At 38.1% G+C, this 19,201-nt stretch overlaps 1 protein-coding gene across 1 annotated transcript; it reads left to right on the top strand.

Annotated features, from left to right (window-relative positions):
* Nucleotides 1-158: 158 nt before the first annotated feature.
* HELQ (helicase, POLQ like) lies at nt 159-17,809 on the top strand. The gene is made up of 18 exons (XM_030450560.1): nt 159-434; nt 831-1,569; nt 1,888-2,066; nt 2,592-2,792; nt 3,862-3,934; nt 4,413-4,510; nt 5,103-5,198; nt 5,896-6,041; nt 6,883-7,122; nt 7,980-8,121; nt 8,421-8,525; nt 9,011-9,230; nt 10,039-10,196; nt 11,797-11,895; nt 12,161-12,334; nt 12,890-13,003; nt 15,111-15,245; nt 17,611-17,809. The coding sequence occupies exons 1-18, from the start codon at nt 282-284 to the stop codon at nt 17,695-17,697; spliced, it is 3,159 nt and encodes a 1,052-aa protein (XP_030306420.1). The 5' UTR covers nt 159-281; the 3' UTR covers nt 17,698-17,809.
* The last annotated feature ends 1,392 nt before the right edge of the window (nt 17,810-19,201 follow it).

The following is a 19,201-nucleotide window of genomic DNA, read 5'->3' on the forward strand; positions in this document are numbered from 1 at the left end:
CTGCACGTGCTGGGAAACTGCCCCCCCCCCCCCCCCCCGCTGGCCAATGGGGTGGTGGCCTCCTCAGCGCGAGGCAAGCGATTGGCTGTCCACCGGTGACGTCACTGATTTGAGTACCCGGCGGTAGGAAGTGACGTCACAGGGCGGGCAAAGGCGGCGGGGGGGAGCTTGGCGCTGAGCGTCTGGCGGCTCCTCCGTCCCCTGCCGGTGCTTCGGCTGCCTCGGGGCCTCCCCAGGGGAAAGGCTGAGCCCGCCCTCCCCCTCCCACCGGGGTGGCAGCGATGGCCGAGCCCCGTCTGGCGGTGCGGAGGAGAAGCTGCCCTGCCTCTGACCGCAAGCGGAGGCGGCCCTCGGGGAAGCCTGGCAACGCCTGCTCGCCGGTGGCTCTCAAGACGCCGAGCTCTGGTGGCGAGGGGCCCCCGACGGAGATCCCGGTACGGGGGTGGTGGGATGCGGGTGCCGGGGCGCGAGGTGGATCCGTCGGAGAGGGTGGCCTGGCCCAGAGCGGGCCTGCGTGGGCTTGTTCGGGGAGGGCCTGGCTTCGTGTGAGGGGGGTACGGTTTGGATTAAACTGACTTTAAAAAGGCTTCATCGCCACCGAGTAGCTGTGCCGGCATGGTGTCCGCTTACGGGTTAAATCTCACAGAGTTACAGTACGTATTCCTTTAGAAGACAGGCTCGGTTTTCCTCAGAAACAGCATCAGAAATATGCTTGACTTATTAAACCGGGGAATACTGAAATGAGTTGCATTTGGTGAGTGTTGTACAAGTTATGCTGCTTTCTGGGGTGTTACTGTGGAGTATTAATGTTCATCGTTGTGTTTTAACAGTGTAGCAATGACAGTGAAGAGGATATGTTCGGTGACTATGATGGCTTTTATGGAAATGATTCCTTGCTAGAGCAAGTTGATGATACAGAGCACAAATACCTACAGGATAAAAATTTGGCTATTAAAGCAGCTGGAGGCATCACACTTGGGAATCTTCAGTCAGGAGTTCACCAGGAAAACCAAGATAACTTTTCAACTTTGGAAAATATGGTTGCCCTCAAAGCTGATAAAGAGGATGCCATCCAAATGAATGAAAATGATTCCATGGACAGCAATCAGGAGTTGACTGAATCTATTTTAGATGAATTGCCATCATCACAACTTCTGTTTTTAGAGAAGATGGATGAAGTTTCTTCTGTCTCTAGAGTATCTGCAGCCTCAGAAAGGAGGAATAACTGTATGAATTCTTCCTCAGACAAAGTCAGGAGCCTGTCATCATGTTGTCCTGATGCTGACCACAGGAACAGACCTACGACCATTGCCTCAGACTCCAAATGTGATTTATTTAAAACTGAAAGTCTTAAGGATCATCTGAAAAGTGCTATGACTGGAAATGCCAAAGCCCAGCTCCTGCAGGTCTCTAGGACCAAGCAGCTTAGAGAAGCTTCTTTGTCTGAAGAGATCTGTGTTGCCAAGAAAACCATTGAGTCTTCTTCTGTTGATATAGGCCCTTTTTATGGATTACCTAGCAAAGTTAAAGAGTTACTAAGACAATTTCGAGGGATTGAAACACTTTATGGTAATGTAACTAATGGTTTGTTGAAAAAAAACCCAAACAAAACTGCTAGTCAAGTGTAACCTTCCATTACACTGTAAAAAATATTTAAGTTAAGGTAATATTTAAAGTAAACCACTTTGTTTTATAAAATTGTTATTTGGGGGGATTTAGATGGGTTGGAAATGTTGATGTGGTTTGTAGAATACTTGTGAAGTATTGATCACTGAAAGCCTTTAGTAGTTTATTGAAGAAAACTTTTTAAATGCTGGGATTAAACTATTTTATATGAAATATTAGCGTTTTCTTTCTGATTAACAGTTCTGTTTTGTAATTTTTCAGAATGGCAGCATGATTGCTTAATGTTAGAATCTCTACAGCAAAGGAAGAATTTAATATACTCATTGCCAACCAGTGGTGGGAAAACACTTGTGGCTGAAATATTAATTCTTCAGGAATTACTCTGCAGGCAGAAGGATGTTCTGATGATCCTGCCATATGTTGCTCTTGTCCAAGAAAAGGTCTGGGCAGTCTTTCTGATGCTGCTTATCTGCTCTGTTATGCCTTGTTACTTGCCTGAGTTTAGCACTAAATTTAGTAAACTCCATGATTTTCATAAATATCTGGTGGAAACTGAGCAACTTCTAAAGGCTGTTCTGAGGGTCAGGATTTTTGTAATAAGTCTTAGATTTTAAGGGGAATATGCTGAGCTGTAGTGGGAAGCATGCTGAATGTTGAGATAATACCTTTTTTTGCAGTGTTATATGTAGTTCATAACTGGATTTCTACTGCTCACCTTGCTAAAGAAGTGGTCTTTAAATAAAACCTATTTTTTTTTTTCGCATAAAGACAATTTTGGTGACCAGATGGTAACCCAAGCTCCCAGCAGCAAAGGCAGTGGCAGTTAATGTGTGTTCAGTCATTCAAAGAGCTGGATGTGGTATGGGTGGGTTATTTGCATGTGGAGTTCTCTGAATCCCCACTGAGCATGAGTTTGTTCCCTAATTGCTTTGTTGTTTGTTTTGTTGTTTGTTTTTTTTTAACAGGTTAGGGGCTTATCAAGTTTTGGGCTAGAGTTGGGTTTCCTGGTTGAAGAATATGCTGGGAGTAAAGGAAGATTTCCACCAATCAAGAGGAGATTAAAGAAGTCTCTGTATATTGCTACTATAGAAAAAGGTCATGCTCTAGTGAATGCCTTGATTGAATCAGAGAGAATGGGTGACCTGGGTCTGGTTGTAGTAGATGAGGTATGCTACAAGATTTACTCAGCTTTACAATGGGCAGTTTTTTATATCAGACACAATTATTAGCAAAGAGTAGGGTTTTGTCATGAAATTAATTGTTGCTACTTAAAGTTTTTTTCGGCATTGTTCTATAATATTGAAAGTGGTTTTTCTTTAACTGAAGCAGTTGTTGCTCTGTCTATAGATCTATTACTATAAATAGTTTAAATTAAAACAATTTAATATTAAAATATGAATTTTACTAATAATTAAAATATTCTATTAAAATAAATAGATTACAAAAATTATTGTCATAGAGAGATCTGCTGTGTTGATGGTGAATTATTTAGTAACTACTCCTTGATTAGGCACCTCTAATGGATTAGAAAAAACATAAATCCCTGCAGTCATGTGGTGTGTGATTGAACTCCTCATTGTGGAACCATAAGACTGTGTCATGTATTAATAATGACTAAATGAACATGAAAACAAGAAAAAAAACCTAACACCTGACTGTGAGATTTGCCCCTTATTCTGCTTTGTAGTCCTGTGGCTGAGTTGTGCTAAGGGTTGATTTTGGGACTGAATCACATGTGTAACATTTGACAGGGATGTTTAATTCATGGAATGCTTCAGCCTGACTGACCTTACTTTAACACAGGCTTCTAGGCAGAAGGCAACTTAATAATTAGCTTCTACTTTTGGTGGTAGTAGCTGGCTGGCTACTAGAAAATTTTTTACATTAACCTTCAGTGTAAGTGTTGCTTACAATGCAGATTGCTTAGGATTGTTTCAGGCTGGTGAATACAAAGATCTCCACATAGAGTGTTTGCTGTCAGGAATTAACTGTGTCTGTTATGGTCTAGTAAAATAGAAGATTAATCTTCTTACCTGTTTGCTCTTGGTTCTGGTTTGCTGTGATTCTTAAATATTTCAGTGAGCTCAGGAAGGAGCATAGCAGTGGGATATCTTGAAGTCCAGCACAGACATGCCTGTAGGGTTTGTTTAGGACTATGTAATTTGAGTTTTCCTCAGTGAAATACTCTTAACTTGGTTAATAGTCTCACATTTTCTTTTTCCCTTCTGTGCACAGTTGCATATGCTTGGTGAGGGAAGTCGTGGAGCAGCATTGGAAATGACTCTTGCGAAAATTCTTTACACTAGTAGTAAGTCATGACTGCAGTTAATGTTATGAAATACTCCAGAGAGAAGGCAGGCTTTGCTTTCTGGATCTGTGATGTTTTGGCTGCTTTTGGAAAACATCACAGGGATACATGAGAACACAAAGGGTACACATGGACAGTGTTTCCTCATTTCAGTGCTAGTCAGTTCACCCTGTTGTGATGGGTGTGGTGTTTCTGAAGGTTTTTTTGATACTTCTCTGAGAAATCTGGAGTATTGTCAAATGTCTTCCATTTCTTCGTAGGAGCCCCTTAGCCTTTCCAATTAAATGCTTCTATAGAGAAGGATTCCTTTATGTTTGCATCTCAGGTAATATTTATTAGCTATATCCTCTTCAAACCTGCTACTTTGGCATTTAAAAAGACTTAAGAATGAAGAAGCAGGCTTATAAGTAAAATACTGAGCAGAAGTCTTACAAACTGTGAACACAGCAATAAATTAATCTCAACTTCTGATTTACAGAAAGCACACAAATCATTGGAATGAGTGCAACTTTGAGCAACATTGGAGACCTGCAGAAGTTCCTGCAAGCAGAGTACTACACTAATAATTTCAGACCGGTCTGTATACAAGATACCTTCAAGTAGTAAATAAGATACTTGGCTTTCAAGTCATAGCACATCTATTTAGCCTCATCTCACAGCTTTGTGCTGGTTTTCACAATGTAATATAATGCCTGCTGCTGCTTGTAATTGTACTGATGCAATAAGTACCTCTGTAGGCTTGTAAAAACACAAATGCCAACACATTTATGTGTTGTGTTAAGCCATCTGTGTCTTTAACTGAAGCAGTTTTTTAATTACCACTACTGTGATCATTCAGTACAGTCCATTTGACAGAACCAGAATCTGGACTGCTGGTGCTTGAATACTGTTATGGCAGTCTTGTATGAATGGTTCCTGGCTGCAACATTGGTCCTGTTCTTAGTTATAATTAGATAGTTTCTCAAGGCAAATAATTAAAACAGTTAAATGTTTTTTTTAAATCTTGGTGGGGTGGAATGTGTGCTTGTGTGCCTTGAAGTATGTGTGTATGTATACAGAATATGTTGCTTAGGAAAAAAAGAGTAGCTGTACATCAGCAATAGTTTAATCTTTAGAGAAGACTCAGTAATTTTTGTACAGTGTCTGTTTATGGCTTGCATCTCTCTAGGTAGAATTAAAGGAATATGTAAAGATAGGAGACACCATTTATGAGGTTGACAGCAAGACAGAAGGCTTCACTTTTTCCCGTCTCCTTAATTTCAAGGTAAAACTGAAGGGCTTTTAGTTTCTTTTGAACTGTAACTGAGAAATGTGTTGTTTTACAGTGATTTCCTTACAGAACTAATATCAAATTTCTTAGATGTGATAGTTCTTTCATAATACCCATGAGAATGCTTTGGGGAGCAAAAAGGCCTGTGAAATATTGAATGCTCACCTTGATTTTCGCTCTCTAGCTGTTCTTTAAGCTTAGAGGTTTCTTCACTGTTTGACAGGTGAAGAGCAAGGGGGTTGAGGATTCCAGATACCCAGTGGGTAGATTTTCTTAACAGTTGAGTGCTCAGAGATGATACTAAAAGAAGACTTTTTTTTTAATTTTCTGGTTAGCTTGTTGCTGCCTTTTGTAAGGATTAATTTTGACCTTTAAGAAGAAAAATGCATGTTATGCTACATGGCCAGTAGCACAAGTAACATCACTGTGGAGTTGATAAAAGAAATTGAAGTATTCAGGGGAAAAAGCAACGCATTCAAATCTTACATTCATGCATCCCTCAGTTCAAGCTTGATGTGTTAACCATCTCTTTCAGCTGATGGACTAGGAGAATAATTTATCCTGCATCTTGTAATTGTGTTTCATTTAAGCAAGGGGTAGTATTTTAGTGGAGGTTGAGAGCAAATCTTGAATACTTAGTTATTAACTTAATTTCTAAATTGAAATGTTTGTCAATCTGTGTTTGTTATAGTATTCTAGTAATCTGGAGAAAGCAGATCCTGACCACATCATTGCACTGGTTACTGAAGTTATTCCTAAATATTCCTGCCTAGTCTTTTGCCCCACTAAAAAGAACTGTGAAAATGTATCTTTAATGGTGTCCAAGTACCTGAAGATGTAAGTTTCTGTCATGCTATTTTAATTATAATTGAAATACTTGGTCAGAGCTTTGTATTTATCTTCACTGGCCTGCAAGTGACTTGCCCTGGTGATCAGAAGTGTAGATACTTTGAATATAAAGTCATGTAAAGTTGCCAACTTCATACATTATAGCAAACTGCTCAAGGCCCACTAAACAAATCTTACTGTTTTAACAAAGTAGTTGAAAAAATGGTTGTTAGAGGACAAACAAAGGAAAAGCACATCAAATTAGTGAACTTTGCATGGCTTTGGCATCACTCTCTGCAAGCTCAGGGAACGAACATTTCCTATTGAGCCTGGTATTTGGTCATGTATGTTACTGTCAGTTGAGTATCTCTGATCCATACCTGCTTTATGAATATAAGTTCTAAGCTCTAGACCAGGCTTTGTTAATAAAGAAAAGTCAGTCTTTAATTTGGTTTCACTGAAATGGGATTTGATCAACTCATAATGGTCTAGCAAACTTAAAATTAACACCAACAAAAAACTTGCTATGAAAATTGAAACTATTTCTGATGTACCAGTGGTCTTTTCTGTGTGTTAATGCTGGCCCTATTTCCTCCCTTCAGTACAACTGATACCCCCCTCGTCAGTTTTTGATCCCATCTGTACCTGTGGTTACAAACAAGAGAAGAGTTTTATTGCAACTTAATCAGTCTCCTATGTATTACTGTGAAGTTACTGGAAATAAATATTTCTCCAACCTAGATGTTAGAGGAATTGCTAATGAACAGAAACAGACTACAAGATGTCTCTTACTTTTCTTTAAGTTGTAGTGATTGATCAAAGTCTAAAGAAATTCTTCTCCTCCTCTAAGAGAATTCAGAGCTCACAGGGAGAAAGAGAAACAAGATCTCATCAAGAACTTAAAGAGTATTGGAAACGGAAGTGTCTGTCCTGTTCTGAAGCAAACAATTCCTTTTGGTATTGCTTATCACCACAGTGGCCTTACAAATGATGAAAGAAAATCTATAGAGGAAGCATATTCTGCTGGTATCCTGTGTCTGCTTGCTTGCACAGCTACTTTAGCTGCTGGAGTCAACCTGCCAGCTAGAAGGTTAGCAACTGAAATGTATTTCATTCTTGCATTGATTTTTGCTTTATTAAAATATTACTAAGTTAGAAATACTGGTGCTATTTAAAAGTATGTTTCTGTTTTTACTACCGAACTGGAACCCTAAAGGATTTTGTGTTCAAATCAGGAGACAAGATTGCTAAGCTTTTAGATAGTAAATTTGAATCAGTAGCAAGTCCCAGAGAATGCATGGCTGAAGAGCACTTAACTAAATGTATTAAGGAAACATTAGTAAATTGAGGAAATACTTCACTATTTTAGCAATGTTATCCAGAAGAATAAGGAATTCATGGTCGTTTCATTATATACTGTCATAAGAATCATGCTTAAATTGTAAAATAAATCCTTTCTAAGGAGATACAATTTGAATATGTTTTAAAACAAAAATGTATTCATATGCAAGTGTTGATCATATGGCTGCTGTACTCTGTATGATCAAAGACTATTTGCTAAGAACCCAGTTTTGTGTGCATCTGTATTGGAATAGAGCATCTGAGAAAGAAAAAGAATTGATACAAAAAAAAAGTGTTTTCTCTCTAGCATAACTGGTGTATTGTCAGTGTTGCTTATGTTTTTGACTCTTAATCTCAGGCCTTTGAGCAGATGTAAAAATTAGTTCCCTAGGGTCTGCAAAACATAATAATGGCAATATTGCCATTCTCATACAATAAACTTTAAATTGTTCAGTGTTTTCCTGTTGACTTGCACATCTTTTCAAATAGGTGCGTTTGATTTTTATTATTGAGCAAGGGGTATATACCAATAATTCAGTTGTAAAATTTATTGCTGCTTTTATAATTTGAATATAAAGCAAAACTTACTAAGCACTTATTTTATAGGGTTATTTTAAGGGCTCCTTATGTTGCCAGTGACTTCCTGAAGAAGAACCAGTATAAACAAATGATTGGCAGAGCTGGTCGAGCTGGTATCGACAGTGCTGGAGAAAGTATTCTCATAGTGCAAGAAAAAGACAAACACTTGGTAATTTTTACAAAGCTGTTACCTAATTTAAATTGTTGTATTAAGCTGTTGGGAAGAACAGGAGGAGCTGAGATGCCTAGGTGAATTTTTGTTCACTTCTTAACATTGCAAGTATTTGACTTAGGTAATACCTATAAACTACTTTTATGTGATTTTTTTTTTCAGATGTGAACTGTAAACTTTAGATCTATACATTTACTTTCTTTATAAGCTGAATCGTGCAAATCAGGTTTTTGAAAAGTGTAAAAGTCATGCATAAATATTTTCCCTGAGCTTACTGAATTTATTGCTCATTTTAGGTTTGGGATTTAGTTAACAGGCCTTTGGAGAACTGTTACAGCCATCTTCTGCTGGAGTTGACCAAGGGAATCCAGAGCCTGTTGTTATCTCTGGTTGGACTGAAGGTACTCTTCTCTGCAAGTAACTTAAGTGCTTGGTAATGCAAAGAAAAATCTTCTGTTGATTCTATAGGAAAAAAACCCAGACTTTTAAAACACATGGACTATAAGTTAAGAACAACTTCTAATCAGATGAGAAGGACAAAGATTTGATCAGGTTTTTTATTTAACTTAGTTACCAAATTACAAGTTTCTTATGTATAAAGTCAAAATTATATCTACCTATGACATTACAGTGCTCATATTTCCATTTCTGATACTTGATTAAGAATAAAAATTAACATGAAGTAGCTAGAATAATAGAACAGATGGAAAGCAGTCTACCAGAGCAGTCAGACTATTATTCTATTTGTTGTCATATATATGTGTATAGAAAAACATTAACAGGATATTGAACTGTTCTCTATTCAGTAAATTTTTTAATGTAGCTTGTGAAATATTATGTGAAATGACACCTTTGAACATGCTGTTCCCTTGCAAAACTGGTGCAGATAGCAGTTACCCATGAGGAATGCAACAATTTTCTGTGCAGTACATTGCTGGGTGTTCAGCAGCAGCTGCTGTCTAAAGAGAAGAGCCTCTCAGAGATAATTAAAGATGGGCTGGAAAACCTGATGGAAAAAGGACTTCTAAAGGGAAGAGTGTCTGAGAAGGACCACAATTCCCAATCTACTTTAACAATCACACCGTTGGGTAGAGCTACATATAAAGGTAAGGCTTTTTTTTTAATTCTTACTGTAAAATTTGTTTCACCAAACCCTTTCATCTCAAGTGCATCTCAGTTTGCCATGTTTTCCCCATCTTCAGTCTGAAACTGCAGTGAAAAGTTGTGGAGAGTCAGTTCTTATTAATAAATGTTAATTTGGACTGAAAATGGGAATGAACAAGTAGTGCATGACTGAAGATGATGGGAATAAAGTGTAATAACATTGGCTGCAACGGGAGTAAAACCAGAAACACCCCCCCAAAAACCAACAAACAAAGATTTAAAGATTTGATTGTAATCAAAATGGCTTATGGCTTTGTTTTATAATTTATTGTTATTAAACAGGTATTGTGAACAGGGGGTTTCTTGACCTAGAGGGAAGCTTGAAAAGGGAAGGCATAGGGAAGCTTAAGATGTGGGTTGATTGTCATCAAGGAGAGTGTCTGAAAGCTCTGTGTTCCTGTCATAGCTTAGAGAGAGAAGGTTAGGAACTCAATTGGATTATGACAAATCTCCTGAAAGATTCCTTCAATCTATGAGACTTTTTCAGACTTTCGTGAAAGCTAAGGCAATTCACAAACACTTGAAAACCACATGTAGTGTGGATGTATGTGGCAACAGGTGACTGTCTTTCCTCAGTTCCTTTCACTGCTCATGTTAGGTTAGTGCAGTTACTCAGTCTACAGTTACTTTTCAATTTAGATGCCATAACAAGATTTTGTGAAAGATAAAGGAAATACTGACTCTGTTAAAATCCACTACATTTGACTGTTTGCCTGTTTAAATCTGCAATATATTGTGTTCTTATTGTAGGGTCTGTAGACTTGGCATACTGCAATCTTCTTTACAGAGAACTGAAGAAAGGTTTGGAAGGGCTGGTTCTGGAGACCAATCTTCATCTTCTCTATCTGGCAACTCCGTATGATCTGACTTACAACTGTAGCCCAGACTGGATGATATACTTCAGACAGGTGAGAACTTGCTAGCAAACTTGCAGTGGGAGCAGATTGTTTAACCATAGTTAAACTAAATTTTTAAACTAAGTAAGTGTTTTAACTGATTGTAGTTTATTAAACTTAAGTTTATACATAGGAAATGTAGATAGTGGGGTAATGATTTGATGAGAAGTTAAGATGCTATTTTATTTTCAGGCACAGGGCATAAGGGCTTTCCTGTATTGCTTGAAAACCTAAGTTCTCTTTTGCATCTCTAACATTTGACCCTTTTTAGGGAAAACAGTGACATGAAACACACTTCTTGATTTGTTGGTTCTTTAAATCCCAACTGTAATGCTGTTAGCCTTGCTATCATGTGAGTCTGATACCAAGACTTTCCTATGAACAAGTTTAATATAATCACATCATTGCAGTCTTGCAAGAAAATCACTATTAAATTTACCTTCTGTAGCTCTAATTAAATCTGTATTTTGGGGAGCAGAATCCACTAGAGGATGCTAAGTCTTAATTTTTGTTGTTTGATGTCTGAGTCTAATGCTTAACTCCAGCTGTGACTGCAGCTGTTGCACTGTGATCATCACCTTCCTACAAACTGTTAAGCTAATAGCATGTCTTATTCCTATATGCTTATTAAGCCTTATTTATAAGGCTTAAGCCTTATTCCTTATGCTTATTCCTATAGCCCTTTTGCTAATCCTGCACCCTGTCAGATCCACCCGTAATTCACAGAATCATAGAATCATTTTCTTTGGAAAAAACCCTCTAAGATCATCTAGTCCAACTGTTAACCTAATATTGCCAAGTCCATAACTATTCCCTTTTCTGTGAAGCTTTGTATAGTAAGGGTGGCACTAAAATATATTTAGCCTTGTCAAAATGTGTCAGTCAGAGAGGGACAGTTAGATTGTTCTAACAGGTAGGCAATGAAGCTGCTGATCTGATTGTCTGATTAGCTACCATGTAGAGATCTTGAAAAACGTTTCACTGGGAGTGCTAGACTTGTATTTTCTATGACTTTAAAGAACTAAATATTGGGAAACTCTTTAAAACTATCCTGGAATTTGCAGACTGATTGTTAAGCTTAGAGAACAGCCTTTGATCACCATTTGAGGAAGATGTTAAATCCAGGAGATACTTTAATGTTGATGAGATTTCTTGGAAAAAATATTTGAGCACTTAGAGGTGACAGCTCTCCAGGAATTTTAACATGTACATCTTGAATCTTAAATATACAAGTAGGCATTTTTACCAGGGGATATGATAAAAGTGATGCTGTGTGCACCTTAATACTAGAGTAGGCTTTATACGTTTATAAAAAGAGAAACTTCTCGTGTATGCATGCTGGAAGTTTAGCACCAGAACACACATGGAAATATATTTCTAAAGTAATGGAGTTCAAAATGAAACAAAATGAAGGCTTGTCATTTGAGGAGGGAAAGGGAAAGCAAATTGTCTGTCTGCAGGGGGTATTGATTTATGAAGTTGTGGGGGTTTTTTTATTTTTTTTTTATTATTATTATTACAGCTGAATTAGAATATATTCACATTGCTGCTTTTTTAATACTTTAAACTTTTAAAGAGTTGTTATCTTTACTGTTTATCAATCTTATTTTAGTTCAACCAGCTAAGTGCAGCAGAGCAAAAAGTAGTAGATATTGTGGGAGTGCCTGAAAGCTTTATTACAAAAAAGGCTTCTGGTCAAGCCATCAGAAAGGTAGGCTGGAGATTTCTCATACCTAAGGTGATAGTTTTGTAACTTTTGAATGCTTACACACTATATATTACTTTTCTGATAGTATTTTTATAGCCGTTTTACTTGTTAAAGTTCTTTTAACCTTACTGGCTGCTTTTCTTGATGTTGCTCAGTGTCTTTTAGTATAATACAGATGAAGGAGCAGAGGTTAAAAGAATTGTCTTGTAGCACAGGCAGAATATCTTGCATGTGATACTGACTCTGAATTGACATGGTTTATTTCTAGAATGTGGACACTGCTGTGGTAAACAGACTTTACCTGACCTTTGTCTTGTATGCCCTACTGAAAGAGACAAATATATGGAGTGTTTCAGAGAAATTTAATATGTCCCGAGGATATGTACAAAATCTCCTTAATTCTGCTGCCTCATTTGCCTCCTGCGTTCTGCGCTTCTGTGAGGTAATGTGTTAATTCAAATAAACTGAGATTGTTTTTGTGAAATCTGGAGTCTTGTTCTTTTAAGTTAGACCTGAACATGCTAAAGTATTTAAACTTTCCTGTCCAAAATCTGGGGTTTTTTCACTTTGCCTGTTAAAAACTATTTTTCTAGCTCTCATAGTGAGATTTCTTTTAAAAGTAAGCTTTATGAAAACATGAAAGTGTACAAACTGTTTCAGAGCTGCTGGTGAAGTAACTGACAATTTTACCATTCTCTTGGAAATAAGACCACCTGGTTGTGGAGTCATATCAGGAAAAGAGCTGACTTGGCCTGTTCTGTTGGGTTTTTTCTCTGTTGAAATAATGTTTCTTATCCTTCAGAACTGCCTGATCTTTGGGATGCTCAACCGAAGAGTGCTGAACACAGTTCTAATTACCTGAAAGAATAACCAGAAGTAGTGCTTCTCCTGTCTAAAAGCCAAAAATATGCTCATTGCTGTAGCAGAGCTCTTTATCAGTCATACCCTCCAAATGCAGGATTTGGGCTCTGATTTTTAGGGATCTTTGTCTCTGCAGGAATTGGATGAATTTTGGGTTTATAAAGCCTTGTTGACAGAACTCACCAAGCAGTTGACATACTGTGTTAAGATGGAACTCATCCCTCTGATGGAGGTAGCAGGAGTTCTAGAGGTTAGTAAGCCTGGCTTTTTAAAGTAAATTTGTATGCTAAATGTTACTGTGTCTTACAGGTATATCTGCAAGACTGAAGCAATGTTTTTATTGAGAATTTGGCACAGTCCAGATATTTCACAGGAGTCCTGGAGTCTGGGCAAAAGTGATCTGTTCAGGAAATGGGAGCTGGAGCCAATGGTCTTTTTCCACTGGCTACCACAGCAGCAATGACAATGCTGTAGCTGAACAACCATTTAGCTGTATACTCAGCTGGAAAACAGAGTCCAGGTTTCTTTTGTGGTAAGGGTTGTTCAGTTCATGGGAGTAAAGAGGAATAAGAATTTACATATTTGGATAAAAGATCCTCACAGGATCTCTGGAGTCCTGTTGGGAACGTGGCCTTTACAATCATTTGCACTGCTGCATGTATTTTAAATAAAAAACTTAGCTGGCCCCTGAATCGAAGACTACTATTAAAGTGGAAAATCTTTTGGGAATTCTGTGCAAACAAGAAGTCTGTGCAAGTTATCACTTGCCTTCTTTGCAAAATGATCTAACTTGCCTCTCTAGCCTTATGCAGAATCAGTTTGTTAGCAAACCACTGCATTTAGTGGTGGTAAAGTGTTATTCTGAGAAGCTAAGCAATGATAAAGCCTTGGAGCCTAATGGGTTTTTTTCTATATATCAGATTTTCTGACATTGATGCAGAAAGGTTATGAAGGCTTTTTTAATGATTTATTCCATATGGGAGCATTTCTGTCAAAGGGCAAAACCAACCTGGACAGCATGGTTCTGTTGAAGTTGTATTTTAAAGAGAGATTTTCAAAATTATTGCTGTAACCAAGGTACTTCTGCACAGGACTTAAAGCTATACCAGCAGTTGATATTTGTAGCAGGAAGATTGTCTTGAACAGATGTGATTTGCTTGGATTGCTGTGGAGGACATGATGAAATCAATCTTAAAATTACTGTAGTAAAAGAGAATTATTTTCTGCACCTCTAATTGAAGTTTTCAAAGAACAATCTGAAATCTTTTAATGAGATTTCAATCATTAGTGGGGAGAGATGTTGTTACAGGTCATACATGTGTAACAAGAGCCTGCAGGAAATAATTGCTGACAATTAGTAGTTACGTTTAGTGAAGTTAATGACACCTGCTCACATCAATGAACACAGAGTTACCATGGTGGAATGTAAACTGTGAGCCAGTACATATGAATGCTAAAAAACCCCATATATGCTGTCTAAGAGATGTCTTTCTGTCCTTTGTTTTCTTTAAAAGAGGTGAGGAACAAAGGATAATTGACTAAATGTTTGGAGGTGTAACACTTTTTAATTAAATGACTTATAATTCAGGATACTAAAGCCTTGAGTCTAGTAATCTACTACTACTGGTGTTGAAATTTTAATTTAACCATTTGTGAAGTTGTAGCAGTATTTATTACTCAAAAGAACTGTTTACCCAGATACCCTCTGTTAAGCAAATACTGCCTGGCTAAGTTACATAGCAACAGGATCAAGCCAAGTTGAGAGAAGGAGATAATCACACCCTCTTAAACTGGTGATAATCTATAGAGTTTCTCTTGTAATGTTTGTCTTCTGTGTAAAGTGGTGACACAGCCACCACTTTGCAGAAAACTAGAGAAATAAAAATGATACTAAAGACAAAATATTTATAAGCTTGGAAGTGGAAAGTATAGTCTTTTGTGGAACTCTTTTGAAAGCTCAGTTCCACGAAAATTTTGTGGAAAAAGAAATAGGATAAAATGAGCCCTCCTTTCACCTAAACACCTCTGAAAAATGCAAGACAGTCTCTCTTGTCAGTGACAGTGGATGCAGAAAACATAATAAAAGGTGATGGCAGAATCAGTGTTATGTAGGCTTAGAGACAGTAATGCCAAATGGATTCCTAAGAGCTGAGTAAGATTGTATGGGGAGGTAACTATTGGGGGTAAAGCAGTACTTTTGGGTAGTAAAGATTCTCGGTGAGTCATGTTGAAAGACAAATTAAAGAGACTTGGATTGATAAGCAAAGATAAAATGTTTGAGACTGGTACAGAGATTGGTACTTAATGGTAATTCATATTGCTTGTTCTATTACTCTAACACAGTTTTGGACTTGCAGGCACGAGCAAAACAGCTTTATAATGCAGGGTACAAAACTTTAGCACACTTGGCTAATGCAGATCCAGAAACTATGGTCAAGATGATAGAGCACTTGTCACGCCGTCAAGCCAAACAGATTGTTTCATCTGCAAAGGTAAGTTAGAAGCAAAGCTATAAAAACCTGCTTTAGAACTTCAGTGTGTCAAAAGTGGATGTTTGACATGGGAAGTAAAGGATTCAGTCACTTCTGAAGGCATTACTGCAAATGCAAAGGGCAAAAATGTTGACAGTTTTTCTGATGAAAAGCAAGGCCTAAGTGAATACTGTGATCTCTCCACTCTGAGTCATAACTGAAAATGCTCCATTCTGCTAATGCCTCAGGACTTCCCTTACAGGAATCCCAGTGTCAGTTGTGTTAAAAGAGCAGGATTTTCAGGACTGTAAAAATGAAAACCAGTAAGGTACAGGGTTACCCTCACCTGTTTAGATTGTGTTTGTCATGCCCTGTTATGCTTTTGAATTGTTTTCTGGTTTGAATATCCATCATGAGAAGGGCCTTCACTTAAAATCTACTTCAAAGGCACATGTAGTACCTGAGATGCAGAAAAATAATCCAAGAGAAAAGATCTGTGAAAGACAGAGTTGTGCCTTAACAACAAAATCCAGGAAGTATTTTATTTCTTAAATGGTATTTGCTCTCCTGAACCTCCATTAATAATCTCCTGTTACAACATCCTCATGGTAGATTCTGCTAAATTAGCAAGCTTTCAGTAAAGAGAATGCCCAGAATAAATGAATGATTGTTGTAGAAATGGTGTTGTCACTGGGTGTGTATATTCTCAAAATATTCTCACAAAGTAAAAGTACTAACTTTGGAGGTTACATGCTTAAAAGGCCATGAACATTTAATGTTGTTGCAGGCTCCATGCTGCTGGGCAAACCAAAAGAAAAGGATATCTGCAGAGTAGTCATCTGCATCGGTTCCAAGCTTAGCAATTTAGCTTACTAATATCTCAGATACCAAATTGATGAAGTTTTATTGAACTGGGAAGTTAGCTTGCATGTGTTATGCATACTGGTGGACTGTTGAACTCCAGCTGCCAGCAATGAACAGTCCAGGCTGGTAGACTGAGCAATTGCTAATACTGGGAGTCCTATAAGTATGATGTAAAATCCTGTAATAAATTTTGGCAACAAGGCACAACTTCTTATGTCACAGTCTAGACAAGTGGACTGTATGGTGGGTGAGGGTCTGACAGGTCACACCTGGAGGGTGGTGGTAAATAACTTCTTTTCAAACTGGTAGCCTGTCACAAGTGGGGTCCTCCAGGGATTGATAATGGAACCAGTCCTATTTAATACCTTCATAAATTATTTGTATTTTGGAATCAAGTGCACCCTGATGAAGCTTGCAGGGGCCACCAAGGTGAGTGGGAATTAAACACCACAGGAGAGCCACCTTCCAGAAAAACATAGACTACACAGACATAGTGAACTGACAAGAATGTTATGAAGTTCAACAGGGACAAATGTAAAGTCTTCTACCTGGGGGAACATAGGCCAGGAGTGCAGCACAGACTGGGATCCACCTGGCTGGAGAGCAGCTCTGTGAAAAAAGGGACCTGAGGGTCTTGCTCCGCTTAGCACTTGTCAAGCCACTCCTGGAATACTGTGTTCAGTTCAGGTCCCTGCCATACAAAAAAGATGTGGACAGGCTGGAGAGGGTCCAGAGGAGGGTCACAAAGATGTCAAAGGACTGGGAAGCCTTTCATGTGAGAAAAGGCTGAGACAATGGGGCATGTTCAGCCTTGAGAAAAGAAGGCTTAGAACAAGCCTCATCACCATGTTCCAGTATCTACAATGAAGATGGAGACTCCCTTTTTCACAGGGAGGCACATGGAAAAGATGAGAGATAATGGTGCAAGTTATTCCAGGGGAGATTCCAATTGGGCATCAGAAGAAAAGTTTTCACTCTGAGCACAGCTGGAATAATCCTCCCAGGGAAGTGGTGAATTCCCCAGCACTGGGCACTGCAAAGACTCAGCTTGACAAGGTGCTGGGCTATCTCACCTAAACTGTGGTTCTGCCTAGAAAGGTTGGACCAGATGATCCTTGAGGTCCCTTCCAACCTGGCATTCCAGAATTCTGTAGGCCTAAAGTTGTTTATTCCAACATAGCAGGTACACTTGTAAGGTTAAAAATAATCTTGGTGACAACTCTAGACAAAACTGATTATGTGCTGTTAAATTTTGTGTATTAATGTGATAGCAAAACTGAGAAAACTTACTGTATAAATTTGTGTTTGTTTTTCATATCAGTATATGCTAAACAGTAAAAAAATGTTGGTAGTAATACTTGTGAAAATGTCCTTTGAGGCAACATTACTGTGGTCCTGTAAGCAGTAAGCAGATGCTTTTTTACAGACTAGCTGCAGGTTTGGAAAGAAACATTTGTGTTTTAACTTGTCTAACAGTTATAACTAGTGCTTGTATTCATTTCCTAATATTTTTTCATTACAGATGCTGTTGAGTGAAAAAGCTGAGGCTTTACAGGAAGAAGCTGAAGAACTCTTAAAGGTGCCTACAGATATCCCAGGTACCTACTGACCAATTGTCATGAAGAAAAATCATGAATTCAAATACTAAAATTTTTAAATTTTTAACTACCCTGTGCAAAACTGCTGTAATTATAATAAATATTCAACATATTTTGTATACCTCAGTTTCTGTGAGTTGGGAGTTCAGAATGTTTCTTGGAAAGTTGGCTACATTTGAAGGCTTTGACTAGAACCTCTTGATCAAGAGATAAGGATCAAAAGATGTCATCTTAATTCATTCCTGGTTTTAGACATAGCCATAGGAGTGTTCTGGGGACTGGGCTGACTGGCTGGCACGTACTTCTACCTAGAGCTTCTACCTAGGCTCATAGCTGATTTAATTAATGCCTTTCCATTGGATATTCCTTTAGAACACATGCTTGAGTTAAGCTTCTCCAAAATTCCTGCTTGAAGGAATATCTATACTCAAAGGAGAGAATGAGTTACAATTCATAACAAAGCAGTTGTCCCTCCTGGTGCCTAGTTGAAGTCCTGTCCAAAGATATAAATATCAAATTTCAGTCTCTGGTAATTCCCCAAGAGAAGATTATTTCAGGGTTTATATAGCAGCCTTCAAAACCTTATAGCAGCCTTCAAAATGTGAGGACTGAGAAAGATGAAGAACTGATCTTTTTGAGAAACCAGATCAAGTTCTGACATTTCGTGAGCAAGTGTCAGTGATACTACTTGGGATTTTCAAAAGTGTCTGAACCACTTTTGTTCCAGTAAGAAATTAGCCCTTTTGAACAGAAGTTTGAAGGTGCCTGAAATGTCTGTGTACTTCAGTTGTAGCAGGATAAACTCCTTTTTCAAAGCTGGTGTGTAGTGCATACCAGTGTTAGAGCACATTAAGAAAGACTTGAAAGCTGTGACAGGCTGCTGGGTTAAATTGTGGTAGTCAGTATAGTGATGGAAAAATAGCATTTCCATGTATAATTGGGTGTCCCCAGTAAAGAAAAAGTAAGATAAACCTTATTCTAACTTAGGTTAATTGTGTTGGGATGCAAGATAAATGGGAATCTTAAAATCTAGTGGGGTTGTTAGGGGTTGAACACTTGACTGAAATGGATAATGGTGAAAAACTGATGAAAAAGCTAGGATGTTGGAGCTCATTTTAGTGTTGTATTAAAGAAGTCATAGATAGAAATTGAATCATTTAAGTCATAATTTAGCAGAATCACACCTCTAAGACCATAATTGTGATACTTTGTTGTGGCTTACAAAGTGTATATAAGTTAAATGTTTGACTACATTCAATATTAAACCAGGTAAAGAACTTAAAAACAGCACTTTCAGAGGCAACATGGTTCATTGCAACTTCCACCTTGAGTGCCTGCAGGGGCATCTTGGGACTGATCCTTAAGTGCTTAGGGCACTAATGGTTGTGGAACCATTGGAACAGAACATGTTGTCTCTCACAATAAGGTATAATTGGCTCTTAAGTCCAAAGGCACTATTTGCCATGACTTGAGGTTTAGTCTGTCTCTTAGGGCCTCTTCCTTTTAACTGAGACA

Source organism: Calypte anna, chromosome 4B (genome assembly GCF_003957555.1).
Source record: "Calypte anna isolate BGI_N300 chromosome 4B, bCalAnn1_v1.p, whole genome shotgun sequence".
NCBI lineage: Eukaryota > Metazoa > Chordata > Aves > Apodiformes > Trochilidae > Calypte > Calypte anna.